The sequence below is a fragment of the Aegilops tauschii genome, chromosome 1 (genome assembly GCF_002575655.3).
Source record: "Aegilops tauschii subsp. strangulata cultivar AL8/78 chromosome 1, Aet v6.0, whole genome shotgun sequence".
Lineage (NCBI taxonomy): Eukaryota > Viridiplantae > Streptophyta > Magnoliopsida > Poales > Poaceae > Aegilops > Aegilops tauschii.
In genome coordinates, this window is record NC_053035.3 from 459,703,683 (window position 1) to 459,721,768 (window position 18,086).

At 45.2% G+C, this 18,086-nt stretch overlaps 2 protein-coding genes across 2 annotated transcripts; both read left to right on the plus strand.

Annotated features, from left to right (window-relative positions):
* The first annotated feature begins 11,647 nt into the window (after nucleotides 1-11,647).
* On the plus strand, nucleotides 11,648-14,579 carry LOC109746210 (protein IQ-DOMAIN 6). Its single transcript, XM_020305339.4, has 4 exons — nucleotides 11,648-12,063; nucleotides 12,178-12,402; nucleotides 13,632-13,745; nucleotides 13,865-14,579. The coding sequence occupies exons 1-4, from the start codon at nucleotides 11,800-11,802 to the stop codon at nucleotides 14,501-14,503; spliced, it is 1,242 nt and encodes a 413-aa protein (XP_020160928.1). The 5' UTR covers nucleotides 11,648-11,799; the 3' UTR covers nucleotides 14,504-14,579.
* Nucleotides 14,580-15,914: 1,335 nt separating this feature from the next.
* Nucleotides 15,915-17,804, plus strand: LOC109746204 (probable cytokinin riboside 5'-monophosphate phosphoribohydrolase LOGL7). The gene is made up of 7 exons (XM_020305335.4): nucleotides 15,915-16,189; nucleotides 16,288-16,385; nucleotides 16,482-16,512; nucleotides 16,893-16,992; nucleotides 17,095-17,165; nucleotides 17,278-17,421; nucleotides 17,523-17,804. Exons 1-7 carry the CDS (start codon nucleotides 16,079-16,081, stop codon nucleotides 17,613-17,615), a joined length of 648 nt encoding a protein of 215 aa, XP_020160924.2. The 5' UTR covers nucleotides 15,915-16,078; the 3' UTR covers nucleotides 17,616-17,804.
* Nucleotides 17,805-18,086: the final 282 nt, after the last annotated feature.

The window sequence follows — 18,086 nt, forward strand, 5'->3', positions numbered from 1 at the left end:
TTTATTATTGCCTCTAGGGCATATTTCCTTCACCTTTAGTCCCGGTTGGTGCCACCAACCAGGACCAAAGGACATGTGTTGCCCGTGTCGCGGCCAAAGTTTAGTCCCACCTCGCTAGTTGAGAGAGCTCGAGAGTGGTTTATAAGCGCTGCTGCGCCCACCCTCTCGAGCTCCTCTCAACTGCAGGCTTTCAGGCCTAACCATACACTATGTGCCTGTGGGGCCTACTGGGCCACCTGCGGGCCTGAATCCTGGCCCATGGTTGGGTTTCTAGTCGTATTCACGCCGCGGTGGCCGAGTAGATGGCACTTTTTTTTCTTTGTCGCTTTATTTATTTTATTTTGTTTCTACTTACAACAAAATACTTACTGTTCTTTTTTTATTAAATTTTATTTTTTAATTCTTTTTGCTTTTAGGTCACAAAAATTATAAACTTTCTGTTAGTGCCATTAGTTTTCAAATTTGAATAGTTTAAATTTGAATTCTTTGAAATTTGTGTGAATCACTAGTTTGTGATTAACTTTACTATAAAAATAGATTTTGGAGTGATTCTTTTTCCCGCTATTTAATATTACTGTGTTTTATGATTCTATTCAAAAACAGATTTTGTTATTTTAGTTTCTAACAAAAAAAATCTTTATGATAATGCTTTTTGCTATTAAAGTTTCTAACAAAAACATTCTTTATGAAAATTCCTTTTGCTATTGGAGTTTTATAAAAGCTTTTTAGTTGATTCTTTTGGCTATTGAAGAATATTATAGTTTTGTTTTAGTTGATCATAACAGCATATTTTAATTGATTATTTTTAGTCCATTCTTTTTGCTATTAGTTCATGAGCTATAAATGACCCTTAAATTGAAAAGCACTACAAATGAACTCTGAAAAGGTTGAAAGTTGGCATGGTATCATCATTTCACCCACATAGCATGTGCTAAAAAGTTGAGAGGGTTACGGCAAAAACTGGATGCACTTCGTGTACAAAATGGACAATCTCTTCTGAAGTATCAGGGTTTCGAACGAAAACTCATCAGTTACAAAGGGATTTCATTTTTTTGAACTTATTTGAACTCCAGACTTTTTGTGTGTTCAAAATGCACCATTCAAAGCCACATCATCAATTTTCAACCCTTTCTGACTTCATTTGTTATTTTTCATGCATTTACTGATTTTCATGAGCTATATGACCGTGAAATTGAAAAGCACTACAAATGAACTCTTAAAAGGTTGAAAGTTGGCATGGTGTCATCATTTCACCCACATAGCATGTGCTAAAAAGTTGAGAGGGTTACGGCAAAAACTGGATGCACTTCGTGTACAAGATGGACAATCTCTTCCGAAGTATCAGGGTTTTGAACGAAAACTCATCAGTTACAAAGGAATTTCATTTTTTGAACTTATTTGAACTCTAGACTTTTTGTGTGTTCAAAATGCACCATTCAAAGCCACATCATCAATTTTCAACCCTTTCTGACTTCATTTGTTATTTTTCATGCATTTACTGATTTTCATGAGCTATATGACCGTGAAATTGAAAAGCACTACAAATGAACTCTGAAAAGGTGGAAAGTTGGCATGGTGTCATCATTTTACCCACATAGCATGTGCTAAAAAGTTGAGAGGGTTACGGCAAAAACTGGATGCACTTCGTGTACAAAATGGACAATCTCTTCCGAAGTATCAGGGTTTCGAACGAAAACTCATCAGTTACAAAGGGATTTCATTTTTTTGAACTTATTTGAACTCCAGAATTTTTGTGTGTTCAAAATGCACCATTCAAAGCCACATCATCAATTTTCAACCCTTTGTGACTTCATTTGTTATGTTTCATGCATTTACTGATTTTCATGAGCTATATGACCGTGAAATTGAAAAGCAGTACAAATGAACTCTGAAAAGGTTGAAAGTTGGCATGGTGTCATCATTTCACCCACATAGCATGTGCTAAAAAGTTGAGAGGGTTACGGCAAAAACTGGATGCACTTCGTGTACAAAATGGACAATCTCTTCCGAAGTGTCAGGGTTTCGAACGAAAACTCATCAGTTACAAAGGGATTTCATTTTTTTGAACTTATTTGAACTCCAGACTTTTTGTGTGTTCAAAATTTACCATCCAAACCACATCATCAATTTTCAACCCTTTCTGACTTCATTTGTTATTTTTCATGCATTTACTGATTTTCATGAGCTATATGACCGTGAAATTGAAAAGCACTACAAATGAACTCTGGGTTGAAAGTTGGCATGGTGTCATCATTTCACCCACATAGCATGTGCTAAAAAGTTGAGAGGGTTACGGCAAAAACTGGATGCACTTCGTGTACAAGATGGACAATCTCTTCCGAAGTATCAGGGTTTCGAACGAAAACTCATCAGTTACAAAGGGATTTCATTTTTTTGAACTTATTTGAACTCCAGACCTTTTGTGTGTTCAAAATGCACCATCCAAACCACATCATCAATTTTCAACCCTTTCTGACTTCATTTGTTATTTTTCATGCATTTACTGATTTTCATGAGCTATATGACCGTGAAATTGAAAAGCACTACAAATGAACTCTGAAAAGGTTGAAAGTTGGCATGGTGTCATCATTTCACCCACATAGCATGTGCTAAAAAGTTGAGAGGGTTACGGCAAAAACTGGATGCACTTCGTGTACAAAATGGACAATCTCTTCCGAAGTATCAGGGTTTCGAACGAAAACTCATCAGTTACAAAGGGATTTCATTTTTTTGAACTTATTTGAACTCCAGAATTTTTGTGTGTTCAAAATGCACCATTCAAAGCCACATCATCAATTTTCAACCCTTTGTGACTTCATTTGTTATGTTTCATGCATTTACTGATTTTCATGAGCTATATGACCGTGAAATTGAAAAGCAGTACAAATGAACTCTGAAAAGGTTGAAAGTTGGCATGGTGTCATCATTTCACCCACATAGCATGTGCTAAAAAGTTGAGAGGGTTACGGCAAAAACTGGATGCACTTCGTGTACAAAATGGACAATCTCTTCCGAAGTGTCAGGGTTTCGAACGAAAACTCATCAGTTACAAAGGGATTTCATTTTTTGAACTTATTTGAACTCCAGACTTTTTGTGTCTTCAAAATTTACCATCCAAACCACATCATCAATTTTCAACCCTTTCTGACTTCATTTGTTATTTTTCATGCATTTACTGATTTTCATGAGCTATATGACCGTGAAATTGAAAAGCACTACAAATGAACTCTGGGTTGAAAGTTGGCATGGTGTCATCATTTCACCCACATAGCATGTGCTAAAAAGTTGAGAGGGTTACGACAAAAACTGGATGCACTTCGTGTACAAAATGGACAATCTCTTCCGAAGTATCAGGGTTTCGAACGAAAACTCATCAGTTACAAAGGGATTTCATTTTTTTGAACTTATTTGAACTCCAGACCTTTTGTGTGTTCAAAATGCACCATCCAAACCACATCATCAATTTTCAACCCTTTCTGACTTCATTTGTTATTTTTCATGCATTTACTGATTTTCATGAGCTATATGACCGTGAAATTGAAAAGCACTACAAATGAACTCTGAAAGGTTGAAAGTTGGCATGGTGTCATCATTTCACCCACATAGCATGTGCTAAAAAGTTGAGAGGGTTACGGCAAAAACTGGATGCACTTCGTGTACAAAATGGACAATCTCTTCCGAAGTATCAGGGTTTCGAACGAAAACTCATCAGTTACAAAGGGATTTCATTTTTTTGAACTTATTTGAACTCCATACTTTTTGTGTGTTCAAAATGCACCATTCAAAGCCACATCATCAATTTTCAACCCTCTCTGACTTCATTTGTTATTTTTCATGCATTTACTGATTTTCATGAGCTATATGACCGTGAAATTGAAAAGCACTACAAATGAACTCTGAAAAGGTTGAAAGTTGGCATGGTGTCATCATTTCAGCCACATAGCATGTGCTAAAAAGTTGAGAGGGTTACGGCAAAAACTGGATGCACTTCGTGTACAAAATGGACAATCTCTTCCGAAGTATCAGGATTTCGGACGAAAACTCATCTGTTACAACAGGCATTTCAAATGAACTACAAAAAAGGTTGAAAGTTGGCATGGTATCATCATAATAGTTGTGAAGAGAAAGTCTTCATTTTTTCTTCGCTTGTGTCCTTTGCTTATTGCGCCGTAACCATGGATAATCTTCATCGTTTATCAGGATGCTTGGATCAGCCTTGACTTTGAAGGGAGGAATTTCATGAAACTTTTCATAATCTTCGGACATGTCTGTCTTGCCCTCCACTCCCACAATGTCCCTTTTTCCTGAAAGAACTATGTGGTGCTTTGGCTCATCGTATGATGTATTCGCTTCCTTATCTTTTCTTTTTCTCGGTCTGGTAGACATGTCCTTCACATAGATAACCTGTGCCACATCATTGGCTAGGACGAATGGTTCGTCAGTGTACCCAAGATTGTTCAGATCCACTGTTGTCATTCCGTACTGTGGGTCTACCTGTACCCCGCCTCCTGACAGATTGACCCATTTGCACTTAAACAAAGGGACCTTAAAATCTTGTCCGTAGTCAAGTTCCCATATGTCCACTATGTAACCATAATATGTGTCCTTTCCCCTCTCGGTTGCTGCATCAAAGCGGACACCGCTGTTTTGGTTGGTGCTCTTTTGATCTTGGGCGATCGTGTAAAATGTATTCCCATTTATCTCGTATCCTTTGTAAGTCAATACAGTCAAAGATGGTCCCCTGGACAACGAGTACAGCTCATCACAAACAGTGTTGTCACCTCTGAGACGTGTTTCCAACCAACTGCTGAAAGTCCTGATGTGTTCACATGTAATCCAGTCGTCGCACTGCTCCGGGTGTTTGGAGCGCATACTGTTCTTGTGTTCATCGACATACGGGGTCACCAAGGTAGAGTTCTGTAGAACTGTGTAGTGTGCTTGAGACCAAGAATATCCGTCCCTGCATATTATTGAGTCCCCTCCAAGCGTGCCTTTTCCAGTCAGTCTCCCCTCATACCGCGATTTAGGGAGACCTATCTTCTTAAGGCCAGGAATGAAGTCAACACAAAACCCAATGACATCCTCTGTTTGATGGCCCATGGAGATGCTTCCTTCTGGCGTAGCGCGGTTACTGACATATTTCTTTAGGACTCCCATGAACCTCTCAAAGGGGAACATATTGTGTAGACATACGGGCCCCAGAATGACAATCTCGTCGACTAGATGAACTAGGACGTGCGTCATGATATTGAAGAAGGATGGTGGGAACACCAGCTCGAAACTGACAAGACATTGCGCCACATCACTCCTTAGCCTTGGTATGATTTCTGGATCGATCACCTTCTGAGAGATTGCATTGAGGAATGCACATAGCTTCACAATGGCTAATCGGACGTTTTCCGGTAGAAGCCCCCTCAATGCAACCGGAAGCAGTTGCGTCATAATCACGTGGCAGTCATGAGACTTTAGGTTCTGGAACTTTTTCTCTGGCATGTTTATTATTCCCTTTATATTCGACGAGAAGCCAGTCGGGACCTTCATACTGAGCAGGCATTCAAAGAAGATTTCTTTCTCTTCTTTCGTAAGAGCGTAGCTGGCAGGACCTTCATACTGCTTCGGAGGCATGCCGTCTTTTTCGTGCAAACGTTGCAGGTCCTCCCGTGCCTCAGGTGTATCTTTTGTCTTCCCATACACGCCCAAGAGGCCTAGCAGGTTCACGCAAAGGTTCTTCGTCACGTGCATCACGTCGATTGAAGAGCGGACCTCTAGCTCTTTCCAGTAGGGTAGGTCCCAAAATATAGATTTCTTCTTCCACATGGGTGCGTGTCCCTCAGCGTCATTCGGAACAGCTAGTCCGCCGGGACCCTCTCCAAAGATTACGTGTAAATGATTGACCATAGCAAGTACGTGATCACCGGTACGCATGGCGGGCTTCTTCCGGTGATCTGCCTCGCCTTTGAAATGCTTGCCTTTCTTTCGACATTGATGGTTGGTCGGAAGAAATTGACGATGGCCCAGGTACACATTCTTCCTGCATTTGTCCAGGTATATACTTTTAGTGTCATCTAAACAGTGCGTGCATGCGTGGTATCCCTTGTTTGTCTGTCCTGAAAGGTTACTGAGAGCGGGCCAATCGTTGATGGTTACAAACAGCAACGCATGCAGGTTAAATTCCTCCTGTTTGTGCTCATCCCACGTACGTACACCGTTTCCATTCCACAGCTGTAAAAGTTCTTCAACTAATGGCCTTAGGTACACATCAATGTCGTTGCCGGGTTGCTTAGGGCCTTGGATGAGAACTGGCATCATAATGAACTTCCGCTTCATGCACATCCAAGGAGGAAGGTTATACATACATAGAGTCATGGGCCAGGTGCTGTGATTGCTGCTTTGCTCCCCGAAAGGATTAATGCCATCCGCGCTTAAACCAAACCATACGTTCCTTGGGTCAGCTGCAAACTCAGCCCAGTACTTTCTCTCGATTTTTCTCCACTGCGACCCGTCAGCGGGTGCTCTCAACTTCCCGTCTTTCTTACGGTCCTCACTGTGCCATCGCATCAACTTGGCATGCTCTTCGTTTCTGAACAGACGTTTCAACCGTGGTATTATAGGAGCATACCACATCACCTTCGCAGGAACCCTCTTCCTGGGGGGCTCGCCGTCAACATCACCAGGGTCATCTCGTCTGATCTTATACCGCAATGCACCGCATACCGGGCATGCGTTCAGATCCTTGTACACACCGCGGTAGAGGATGCAGTCATTAGGGCATGCATGTATCTTCTGCACCTCCAATCCTAGAGGGCATACGACCTTCTTTGTTGCGTATGTACTGTCGGGCATTTCGTTATCCTTTGGAAGCTTCTTCTTCAATATTTTCAATAGCTTCTCAAATCCTTTGCGAGGCACAGCATTCTTTGCCTTCCACTGCAGCAATTGCAGTATAGCACCGAGCTTTGTGTTGCCATCTTCGCAATTGGGGTACAACCCTTTTTTGTGATCCTCTAACATGCGATCGAACTTCAGCTTCTCCTTTTGACTTTCGCATTGCGTCCTTGCATCGACAATGACCCGGCGGAGATCATCATCATTGGGCACTGGTTCCTCTTGATCTTCAGCAGCTTCCTCGGTTGCAGCATCACCGTATTCAGGGGGCACATAGTTGTCATCGTCCTCTTCTTCTTCGCCGTCTTCCATCATAACCCCTATTTCTCCGTGCCTCGTCCAAACATTATAGTGTGGAATGAAACCCTGGTAAAGCAGGTGGGTGTGAAGGATTTTCCGGTCAGAGTAAGACTTCGTATTCCCACATGTAGGGCATGGACAACACATAAAACCATTCTGCTTGTTTGCCTCAGCCACTTCGAGAAAATCATGCACGCCCTTAATGTACTCGGAGGTGTGTCTGTCACCGTACATCCATTGCCGATTCATCTGCGTGCATTCCGCTAAATCGTACAAATCTCAAGGAAAATGGAGCTTTGAGGTCGAGCTTCGAGAGGAGAAAGCTTAACTACTGTGGCTCGGACATTTCATCGAACACCTCATGTGCATAGGAGGTGAGCTAGAGCACCACAAAGCCCTCCCCTCGCTGGCCACAGAAAAACAGAGCACTCCACTGCTCTGCTCGCGGGCGAGGGGTATATATAGGCACCTCATTGGTCCCGGTTCGTGGCATGAACCGGGACTAAAGGGGGGGCATTGGTCCCGGTTGGTGCCACCAACCGGGACTAAAGGTGGGGCATTGGTCCCGATTGGTGCCACCAACCGGGACCAAAGGTCCTGTGCTGCCCGCGTCGCGGCCAAAACTTTAGTCCCACCTCGCTAGTTGAGAGAGGCGCGCAGTGGTTTATAAGCCCCACTGCCGCACCCCTCTCGAGGTCCTCTCTATTGCAGGCTTACGGGCCTAACTGTCACTGCTATGCCTGTGGGCCTACTGGGCCTTCTGAGGGCCTGAATCCTGGCCCATGAATGGGTTTCTAGTCGTATTCAGGCCGTGGTGGCCCAGTAGGTGGCATAATTTTTATTTTTTCCCTGTTTTTTGTTTTCTCTTTTGCTTTATTTATTTTGTTTTGTTTCTACTTACAACAAAAAACTTATTTATTTTATTCCATTTTGTTTCTAATTACTTATGTATTTTACTTTATTTATTTTATTTTTATTTATTTTACTGCTGCTATTTTTATTTATTTTATTAAGGTTTATTTATTTTATTTACTATAGTTTATTTTATTTTATTTTATTAAGGTTTATTTATTTTTATTTATTTTATTAAGGTTTATTTATTTTATTTACTATAAAAAATGAACATAGATGCGCCTATAGAGAAAATTCAACCTAAATTCATAATAAATTTCTATGAATTTCAAAGAAATTTACTCTGAATTTAGGTCAAATTCCCTGTATAAGGGCATCTATTTTTACTTTGAGAGGAGCTCAACAAGGCAGAGAGGGGTGGGCTTATAAACAGGTCTGAGCGCCCTTCGGTTGGCGAGGTGGGACTAAACTCTGACCGCAACTAGGACTAAACCTTTAGTCCCGGTTTGTGGCATGAACCGGGACTAAAGGGTGAGCCTCTGGTCCTGGTTCAAGCCACCAACCGGGACCAATGGTGGTGGGCCAGGAGCGAGTCCCATTGGTCCCGGTTTGTCCCACCAACCGGGACCAATGCCCCCACGAGGCCCGGCAGGCCCCTGGCCGCACGAACCGGGACCAATGCTCACATTAGTCCCGGTTCGTGACTGAACCGGGACTAATGTGAATATTGCCCTGTGACCAAAGCCCTGTTTTCTACTAGTGTTGTTACCTCTAATCCACGCTTGTTTTTATTTTGCCATGTAGGAAGTGAATCAACAGCAACTCTCCATGCAAAATTCTTAACTGTGGGCGGTACCTTTGTTCCCCATATTAGCTTCCAGCAAACTCATTGTCCATCCGACGCATAACTCGATGCTTGGGCAGATTCCCTACACGACTCCACAAAAGCCATGTCATATGCATGATTCATGGCCCAGCGTAGGATGTTCACTGACATGAGCATCCCAAAACTTCCAGAGTTCAAATCCATTGAGTAATGCTAGCGCTTTCAACTTAAAAAATATGTGGTTCCATCTTAGGTCATTTTTTCTCCCCACCACCTCTTCGTCCGTCTCCCACCCTCCATTGATTGTGTTTGGTTTTCCACCGATTCTCCTCTTTATCAAACCAATCTTTGATAACTAACAAACCAGATCAATCTACGGTATAACAATAAATTTACGGATCATAAATAAATTGTTTCTTATAGTAAAACATAGTACTCCCTTCGTCTAGGTGTGTAAGTCACCTTACGAAAACCAAATAATCCCAAAACACTTAGGCACGGTACATTAACTCCCTCCTTGTTTCTTGTTTTGTGACATATCAACCAACAAGAGATGTGGACCGTGCATGCTTTCAATGACTTGAGACTATCAAATATGACATGCAGTGATTAGTTCATTGCATGCAATGCTATTAATTAGCAAAAAGACATTAAGTTTTCTCGTTTTCCTCTCCACCTTGGTTGCGGTGCACAACGTAAGATGACTTACACACCTAGACGGAAGGAGTAGTATCGACCACACATATCTAGCAACCCAATAAATAGCAATAAATTGACGGTATGAAAACAAATAAATAACAATGAATCTCTTGCCTTTGGGACCCAATAAAGCAGATCAATCACATACACACTTATTTTTGCCAATTTAAATAATGACAGAGAAGCTATGCTTTCTAACCAAAACTTAATTATATTTTGTCTATTTGTTTTGCATCAAGATTTGTCCCATAAGGTCCTCTTAAGGTGTTAAAAAACATTTAGCCTATGTGACAACACACGAGCACATACCTAGTTGCATTGAAAAAGGGCATGAATCCATAAAAAAACGGGGCATGAAACGTCAAGCTAGTGATCTTTCCTTGTGTGCAAGGAGGGTGAAACCGCCCGGTTGCTTGTCGGAGCATAGATGGCAGCCATGTCGATGCCGAAATGCCTAGGAAGGCCTCCTTGATGCCCGCCGGTCGAGTGTTACCCGAAAATTCGGCAACGCTGTGTCGGCGATGTTGACCGAAGCAACGATCAGTCGGCTCGGTCACGGCGGTGGCGCGTCTGCCTGCAGATGTCCGGCCACCACTAATCCACTTCCAGACAACGGCGTCGAGCTGCGTGGGCCATCATGGACTGTGGCGCTCCAAACAATAGCTGAATCGGCCAAAACTTGCAGCCGCGACGGATCCTAATCGATGGGCGGCAAAACTCCGGCAGCCGTCCGGAGTGACAGGGCAGTGCAGTAGGCTCGGGGGAGGGAGACGAGTGACCGACGTGGCCTTCGCGGCCAAAATCGCCGCTGGCGGTAGGCTCAGGTGTTGCAAGTTTGCAGCACTGTTGTATTTTGCAGCTGTCCAAAATTTGGAGTATTTTCTTCAGATATATCGGACACCTATTGAAGTAGTATTTTTTGCATCCCGTGATGTGTGCTATAATATGGCACCTACTCCCTCCGTCCATGAATAAATGTACATTTGATATTCAAAATTATACACTGCTACATGTATGACAGTTATCACACGAAACACAGACGACAATGCCATATCCACCATCCAAGCCCAAGGCTGAAACAGCACCAGCCGTTGGATTAAGTCATCGTCCAAGCGTCCTTCAGCCAAACGTCGTATGCGAAGTACTTTCATTCAAAATTTATTGATAAAGAGTACTCCCTCTATTTTTATATACAAGGCCACAAACTCAAATTATAGATAACAAGATAAAAATTAATGCGTGCTTTACAAACCAATTTGTTTTCTTGGTTACCGGGTTAATTAATAGGGTGCATGCACATTAGAGAAAACTGAGTGGTCGTAAGGGAAAAAGTAGGTGAGTGTGTCATTATCATCCACTACATGCATGCTAATAATTAAACCATGGGTTATTAGTACGAGAAAATGTCATTAATATTTACCTCGATTATTGTTGTTGGCCTTGTATAGATGCAAAATGTATTTTTTATAGTGACCTTGTATAAAAAAAATGAAGGGGTACCATACATCAATCTTCCGGATACATTTTAAAATAAAAAAATGTTTCTCTTATCACACTTATTGTGGATGGAGCAAGTATTGGAGATGTTTAAACAAAAAGAAAAGGCATGAAAAATCCATCATGCAACTAGTGATCTTCCCTTGCGAGAAACAAAGCGTGAAAGCGCACCAAGGCGTTCTGCCCACGGCCCCCCGACGCCGTGCCGTACCGGCGCCGCGGTCGACCGTCGACCGTCGAGCGCGAGCTGATCGTCCCCACCTCCCCTCCCGAGGCCATCCGTTTACTGACATGTGCGCCCACGCTCGCCGTGGACCCGGCGGGTCAGCGTCCGGGGCCCGCCCCACGAGAGAGCCACGTTCCAGACGGTCCTTCTTTCCCGGAAACCGAGGCACCACGGGAACTCCGCCGTGCTCCTCCCACCTGAACCAGCAAACACGTGGGCCCCACCTTGAGCGCCGGGCCCGCGGCCAGCGACCCGGCGTGCTCGCCCTCGGGGCCAGCTTTCCTTGTCGCCGTTCGAAATTCGAATTGAATGCCCACGCGCGGAGCGGAAACGGACTCCCCCGGAGAAAAGGACAACGGCTACCTCCCCGACTTCTGCTTCCGTTTTGTCTCGTCCCGATCGGCCGGCCCCATTCTTCATCCATCGTCACCCCTCCTCACACCCGCAGTGCCACGCGGGAGCTAGCTCCGACCCCGGACGCGGCGAGAGAGAGGGAGAGAGAGGGGCGTCGTCGATGGGGAAGTGGATCAAGTCGCTGGTGGGCCTCAAGGCGCCGTCGGCGTCCGCGGCGCCGGGGAAGGGGCGGAAGTGGAGCCGGCTGTGGCGGAGCGGGTCCAGGGACGGCGCCGGGGGCTGCGAGACGTCCTCAACCACGTCGTCCGCCAGCGCGCTCGGCTCGGTCGTGGCCGCCGCGGCGCGCGCGCCGCCCCGGGACTTCCGCGTGATCAGGCAGGAGTGGGCCGCCGTGCGCATCCAGGCCGCCTTCCGCGCCCTCCTGGTAAGTGGTAACCGACGCGCAGATTGCTCCATGGTTTCGTGCTACTACGTATTCCGATCTGATGCGATACTGGTGTTTGTTGATGAACTGATGGTCTCTCGCGCGGTTGATCAGGCGAGGCGGGCGCTGAAGGCGCTGCGGGGCATCGTGCGGCTGCAGGCGCTGGTGCGCGGCCGGCTGGTGCGGCGGCAGCTCGCCGTCACGCTCAGCCGCATGGAGGCGCTGCTGAGGGTGCAGGAGCGCGCCATGGAGCGCCGGGCACGCTGCTCCGCCGACGCGCTGCCACAGGACGCGCCCGGCCACCGCGACGGCCGTGCCGATCCGCTCAGGGAAACTGAGGTACATATCTTTTGGGATTGAATGTGCATTTGCAATGCTTGCTTCGATCCATGGCTCTTGCAGCGCTCGGTAATGTCTAGAATGTAGTTTTCATTCCTGGAAATTTGATAGAATCGCTCCATTTCTTGTGGCAAGAATTTGATGGAGAATTAGAGATTCAGGCTGAGCTGGGCCTTCCTGTTACAAAATATGGGTCCTCCGGTTTCTTAGTTTAAAACTGGCCCATGGGCTATGTTGTTGAGAATGTAGAAATTTGATAGAATCGCTCCATTTCTTGTGGCAAAACTTGATGGAGAACTAGAGAGATTGGCGCAGCTGGACCTTGCTGTGGGCCTCCACTTTCTTAGTTTAACACTGGCCCATGGTTTATGTTGTTGAGTCCGCTGTCTTCCATTTCTTCACACGCACACACTTTTACAGGTTTTAAAACTACTACAACACAAATATATTTTTCCTCCCAAAGAACACCATTAGTGATTTAAATTAGATCTGGATTCAAGTTATGAATTAAGGAAGATTGCCATGCTCACATATTTGAATCCACTTGGTAAATAATTACTTGTGCAAACCAATTTTGATTCGAGCATCAGGTTTGGAGATCGTTTCGCTTCCAGGATGTGAATTCAAAGATAATTCTGTATCACCATCTGAATGCTGGACTACACTATGTGTTCACAAAAGGCAGTTTAATTAGCAGAAGAGTTTTGATGAAGTGTACTAGGTTCTTAAATTTTGAACTCGTCTATCTTTTTTTCAGAACGGGTCATGTAAAATTTGAGAGGTTTGCACTCGTTCTTAAAAAGAGAAGGATGTGCGAATATGGCTACTTTTATCTGAAAAGGACTTCTGCCAGTATGACTAAGATTGACATTGACAGTTAAACTTCTTTTGTTTTGGGTGATGATTGAGTCCATTATAAGATTGTTATTTGTGCTTTCACATGTACCATGCTTGTTTGAATCGATCCTTGTAGTGACGATGTTAGGTGAGAAAAGCAATATACACCAATGAGGCCTTACGCAGTTAGTGATTGCCCACCATGTTTTAAGTTCAGAACGCAACTTACACACAATGGAGCTCAGAGGACATGTTGACATTTATGTGAATTAATTAGGATAACCAAGTAATAACATATTTGGTGTTCTCACTGGAGGAATTATGTAAGTTGATTAGGAAATGTGGCGTCAACTTGGTTTGTGACAGATTAGCTGACATTGTTAGCACTGCAGGAACGATGGTGTGACAGGCAAGGTTCTGTCAACCAAGTAAAATCAAGAATGCACATGAAACATGAGGGTGCAGTGAAGAGACAAAGGGCAATTGCTTATGCTCATTCTCACCAGGTATATGCTGAACCAATGAGAATTTCCTGATACGTACACACCTTACATTTGAGACTGATCTTTATTTCTTCACTTCTTTTATTTATTTATTTATTTATTTTTGCACATAATTCTTTCAGGGTCGGAGTTCAAGATACAGTGGAAGGTCAAGCTCCCCTGCAAGCTCTCTCAGGAACCATGAGTCTTACATAGAAGGATGGATGGCAACAAAACCCTGGGAGAGCACGCATATGGACTCAAACCTCGGCCAGTCGCGTCGTCTACATAGCTACAAGGAGACGATAAACTTCGAAGACTCCAAATATTCATGTGCTGGCTCCACCAAGATCAGAAGAAACAATGACTCAGCCAGAGTTGAAGCAATGCCTCCACCGGCGCTCTCGGCTTCCTCCTCGGACTTTGGGTGCGACGAGAGCTCTCCGTCGACATCCTCGGTGACCCCAGGATACTCTGCTACCAACACCTTGGCATCAGAGGCAAGATCCGACAGTGGTGGAGGGCCGGGGTACATGAGCTTGACCAAGGCTGCCAAGGCAAGGCTGGAGGACGTCGGCGGCAGTCGGAGAGGGCCGTTCCAGCTGCAGAGGCAGCGGTCTGGGGGCGTGCCGTATTACAGCAGAAGGGTGGCGCTCTCTTCGTTGGACTCCGAGAGCAACGCGGGATCGGATGTCTCGGCCGCCGCGAGGAGGTTGAACAGCGTGTCTCTCAAAGGGCAGAGCATGACGAGGAGCTTGGACAAGGAGAACTACAATTATTAATCCTAGCTGCTTGCTTGCTTGCTCACATGGACAAACTAGTTTGCAACTCATACATAAATTTTCTTCATTCTGCTTCTGCTTCAGCGTTATGTGTACACACACCCAGTGTCGAGTTCAACGCCTCATTGGTTGCATTAATAATAAGTACTCCCTCCGTTTCAAAATAGATGACCTAACTTTATACTAATTTTGTACTAAAGTTAGTACAAAATTGAGTCATCTATTTTGGAACGGAGGGAGTAATATTTTAGGTGACATTGGTCAGACAATGGAAAAGATTCCCCAACTCACACTTCTCTTTGCGATTGTACCCATCTAATTTCGTTTTTGTACCTTGTATCCATGCCAAGGGTTGATCCTCTGTTTGTCCCTCTAGCTACATGCTGTGTACTCCCTCCGTTCCGGAATTACTCGTCGCAGAAATGGATGTATCTAGATGTATTTTAATTCTAGATGCATTTATTTCTGCGATGAGTAATTTAGAACGGAGGGAGTAGTTACTACACCGAAAAGCTAGAAATGGCTCTGAAGTGGGGATGGAGACAGTTGCTTGAGCTTGGTCACAAACGGTGAAACTTGACAAATATGGGGGACAATGAGAACGGTGCAAGCTTAATTGAGCATTTTAAATCGTTGCGAGAACCAAACGACGGCGTGCATGTCGTGTTCCCGAAGATCCCGTGACGCGCCTCGGAGGATCGGCCAGTGACTCCAGTCGCACAAACAATTGCCGGGTTCACTCGGATTGGCCGTCCCATATACGATGCCCTCATCAGATCAGAATCCAGCGCCGTCCGGGTAAAATAAACATCCATTCCATCCTGTGCGCGCTTGCGTTCCGCTTTGCCGTTGGCACGTAGCGATCGCCCTGCCCCTTGACCTGTCGCCACGTTTGACTAACGATCTTGTTAAATGTTAATGATTTTCGATCGCGAGTGCTAAGCTTTCACCTGCTCGATCGGGACCCGGAACCAAAAGTGTGCTAGTACAGTACTAGCTGTTATTACTGCCGGTGCCGGACACTGATAGCAGTACGTAAATTTCAGTGGTGAAATGCGCAGCCCATGCATGCTCCTCGTGCCACAAAGGAGGCATGCATGATTACACGATCCAGATTTGCATGGCGTACTGCTGTAGGGTGCGCGACAGAAAGGGATGATGGTCCATGCCAGGCGGCAGCGGCAGCGGCACCGGCCAGAACAGTGCGGCCCATGCCGTTATCCTGAGGCGGGGCAGCGGGCAGTGTGACGGCCTGACGGGACAGGCAGGATTCTCGAGGACGGCGGGGACGGGGACGATTCAGAGTTTACAGGCTTTCGTCAGACGGCGGGGACACGGGGCCACGGTGATTGGTGTCAGTTGTCACGGCGTGGCGTGGTCACCGCGCGCCAAAGCGACAGCGACGGTGGAGTTAAATGGGGGCGGGCGATCATCAGCCAGCGTCACTGCTCTTTGCAGCTACTGCCACACCACCATAACGCAGCAAGCAAGCGCGCGCGACAAGGCCAGACACGACGACGGCGACGCCGCCGCCGCAAGCCGGGGCCGGTTGGAGGCGGGCACGACCGGCCGGCGATGGGGGACAGGGCGGAGTGCAGGTTCCGCACGGTGTGCGTCTTCTGCGGCAGCAGCGCCGGCCGACGCAGGGTGTTCGGCGACGCGGCCCTCGACCTTGGCCACGAGCTGGTAGGCGAATCGGACTGGCTCGGCTTTGCCACCGTGCCGTCTTCTTGTCAAGTTAAGCTCTTGAGCTCACGCATGGGGTTGCTCATGCACTGGCGCAGGTGAGGAGGGGCGTCGACCTGGTCTACGGCGGCGGCAGCATCGGCCTCATGGGCCTCGTCGCGCGGACGGTGCTCGACGGTGGCCGCCGTGTCGTCGGGTACGTCCCTCCGTACACAACGCTTCCTCTGCTTCTTGGAGAGTGCTCTGCTCTGCTTGTCTTGACTGAGTGTTTCTCCGTTCCATCTCTTGACAGGGTGATTCCCAGGGCTCTCATGCCTGTCGAGGTACGCAATCTCGATGCTTCAGATTCTTATCTATGTGCTGTACGTAGCATTGTGTATGTCTAGTGTAACCAGAGTATAATAAAATTTCCCGGCGATAATAATAACAAAACGACAATTTATGTGAATTTGGTCAAGTTTTTGTTTTGTTTTGTCATCTGAATTTAGCCGTACACCTGAAAAATTCATTGGCCACATGAGGTTATCTCAGCTGAGTTTGAAGTGTGTGGCAAAACATTCAAATTAAGTTCATCTTACTGAAATGACGACCATGCAATTTTGGGGGGCGAGGGATTGAGGCAGGTCTGATTTTGTATGTACTCGTACAACATTATATTTTGTGGTCGTTTCTCTGAAAGTTTCATTTTTATTTGTACAAACAGATATTAGGTGAGAGTGTGGGAGAAGTAAAGGTTGTATCTGACATGCATGAGAGGAAAGCAGAGATGGCTCGACGATCCGAGGCATTCATCGCTCTTCCTGGTACCACATGCTTAACGATCTTCTTAATCAGTCTACCATTATCGACCGATTGTGCTCATACGTTAGAAGAGCTTGCTTACAATTTTCTTTTATGTTCATCAGGGGGGTACGGAACCATGGAGGAGCTGTTGGAGATGATAACATGGTCTCAATTGGGAATTCACAACAAACCTGTAAGCAACAAAGCATAACAGATAGATATTGCATGGCAAATTGGCCGCAGTTTTTCCCCCAAACCCAAACGAATAGAGCTTTCTGTTGCTAACAAACATCATACCAATATAGGTTGGGTTGCTAAATGTGGATGGTTACTATGATACCCTGCTTGCACTGTTTGACAAAGGTGCGAGAGAGGGCTTCATCAACGCAGACTGTAGACACATACTTGTCTCAGCGCCAACTGCTGCGGAATTGCTGACAAAGATGGAGGTGATTTGACAATTTTGTTGTGAAATCCATCTTTATATTCACACACTACATTTCCATTTTCCAAATGTGTTTACATGTCCTTTTCTTCTCTATGTATCTAGCAATACACTCGGTCGCACCAGGAGGTGGCCCCAGCGACGAGTTGGGAGATCTCAGAGCTTGGCTACGCAAAAGCACCACCGGCTGATGGATGAACTCTAACATTCATTCCACTGATATGATGATGTATTTGTTGTTTTTCTTTAATGTTTTTCCTATTAGTCAAAAGAAATTCAGCGTCACGGTTGAGATATGATTTTCTCTTGTGTTTAATTGTACGGTGTGCTGGTCGTTGCCATCTATAGTTTTCAAGTTTGAATTGCATTACCAAGTATGTTTTGTTATTCTTGCTGTCTACGGTGAATCCAATCAGGCCATCGTTGTACACGTAGAAGCAGCTGGGATATGTTATAGGTGAATTGTACCTTTTTCGTTTTCTTCGCAATTTGCAAGGATTCCAATAATCCATAAATAAGTTACAATAGCTATTACGAGTTAAGTAATTGACTGGCCAAAATCCATCTTGTGATCTTGTGCACAATTCCATAGTGGTCATATTTTTACACCCAAATTTACATAAATATGTTTGTATAGCTTCTCTACAGGGATTGTTCTATAGTTTTCCA

Coding starts and splice junctions, on each gene's coding strand:
- LOC109746210 (XM_020305339.4), top strand. CDS start 11,800: ATGGGGAAGTGGATCAAGTCGCTGGTGGGCCTCAAGGCGCCGTCGGCG. Junction 12,403..13,631: donor ATCCGCTCAGGGAAACTGAG/GTACATATCTTT, acceptor TTAGCACTGCAG/GAACGATGGTGTGACAGGCA. Junction 13,746..13,864: donor CTTATGCTCATTCTCACCAG/GTATATGCTGAA, acceptor TAATTCTTTCAG/GGTCGGAGTTCAAGATACAG.
- LOC109746204 (XM_020305335.4), top strand. CDS start 16,079: ATGGGGGACAGGGCGGAGTGCAGGTTCCGCACGGTGTGCGTCTTCTGC. Junction 16,190..16,287: donor TCGACCTTGGCCACGAGCTG/GTAGGCGAATCG, acceptor GCACTGGCGCAG/GTGAGGAGGGGCGTCGACCT. Junction 16,386..16,481: donor GGTGGCCGCCGTGTCGTCGG/GTACGTCCCTCC, acceptor ATCTCTTGACAG/GGTGATTCCCAGGGCTCTCA.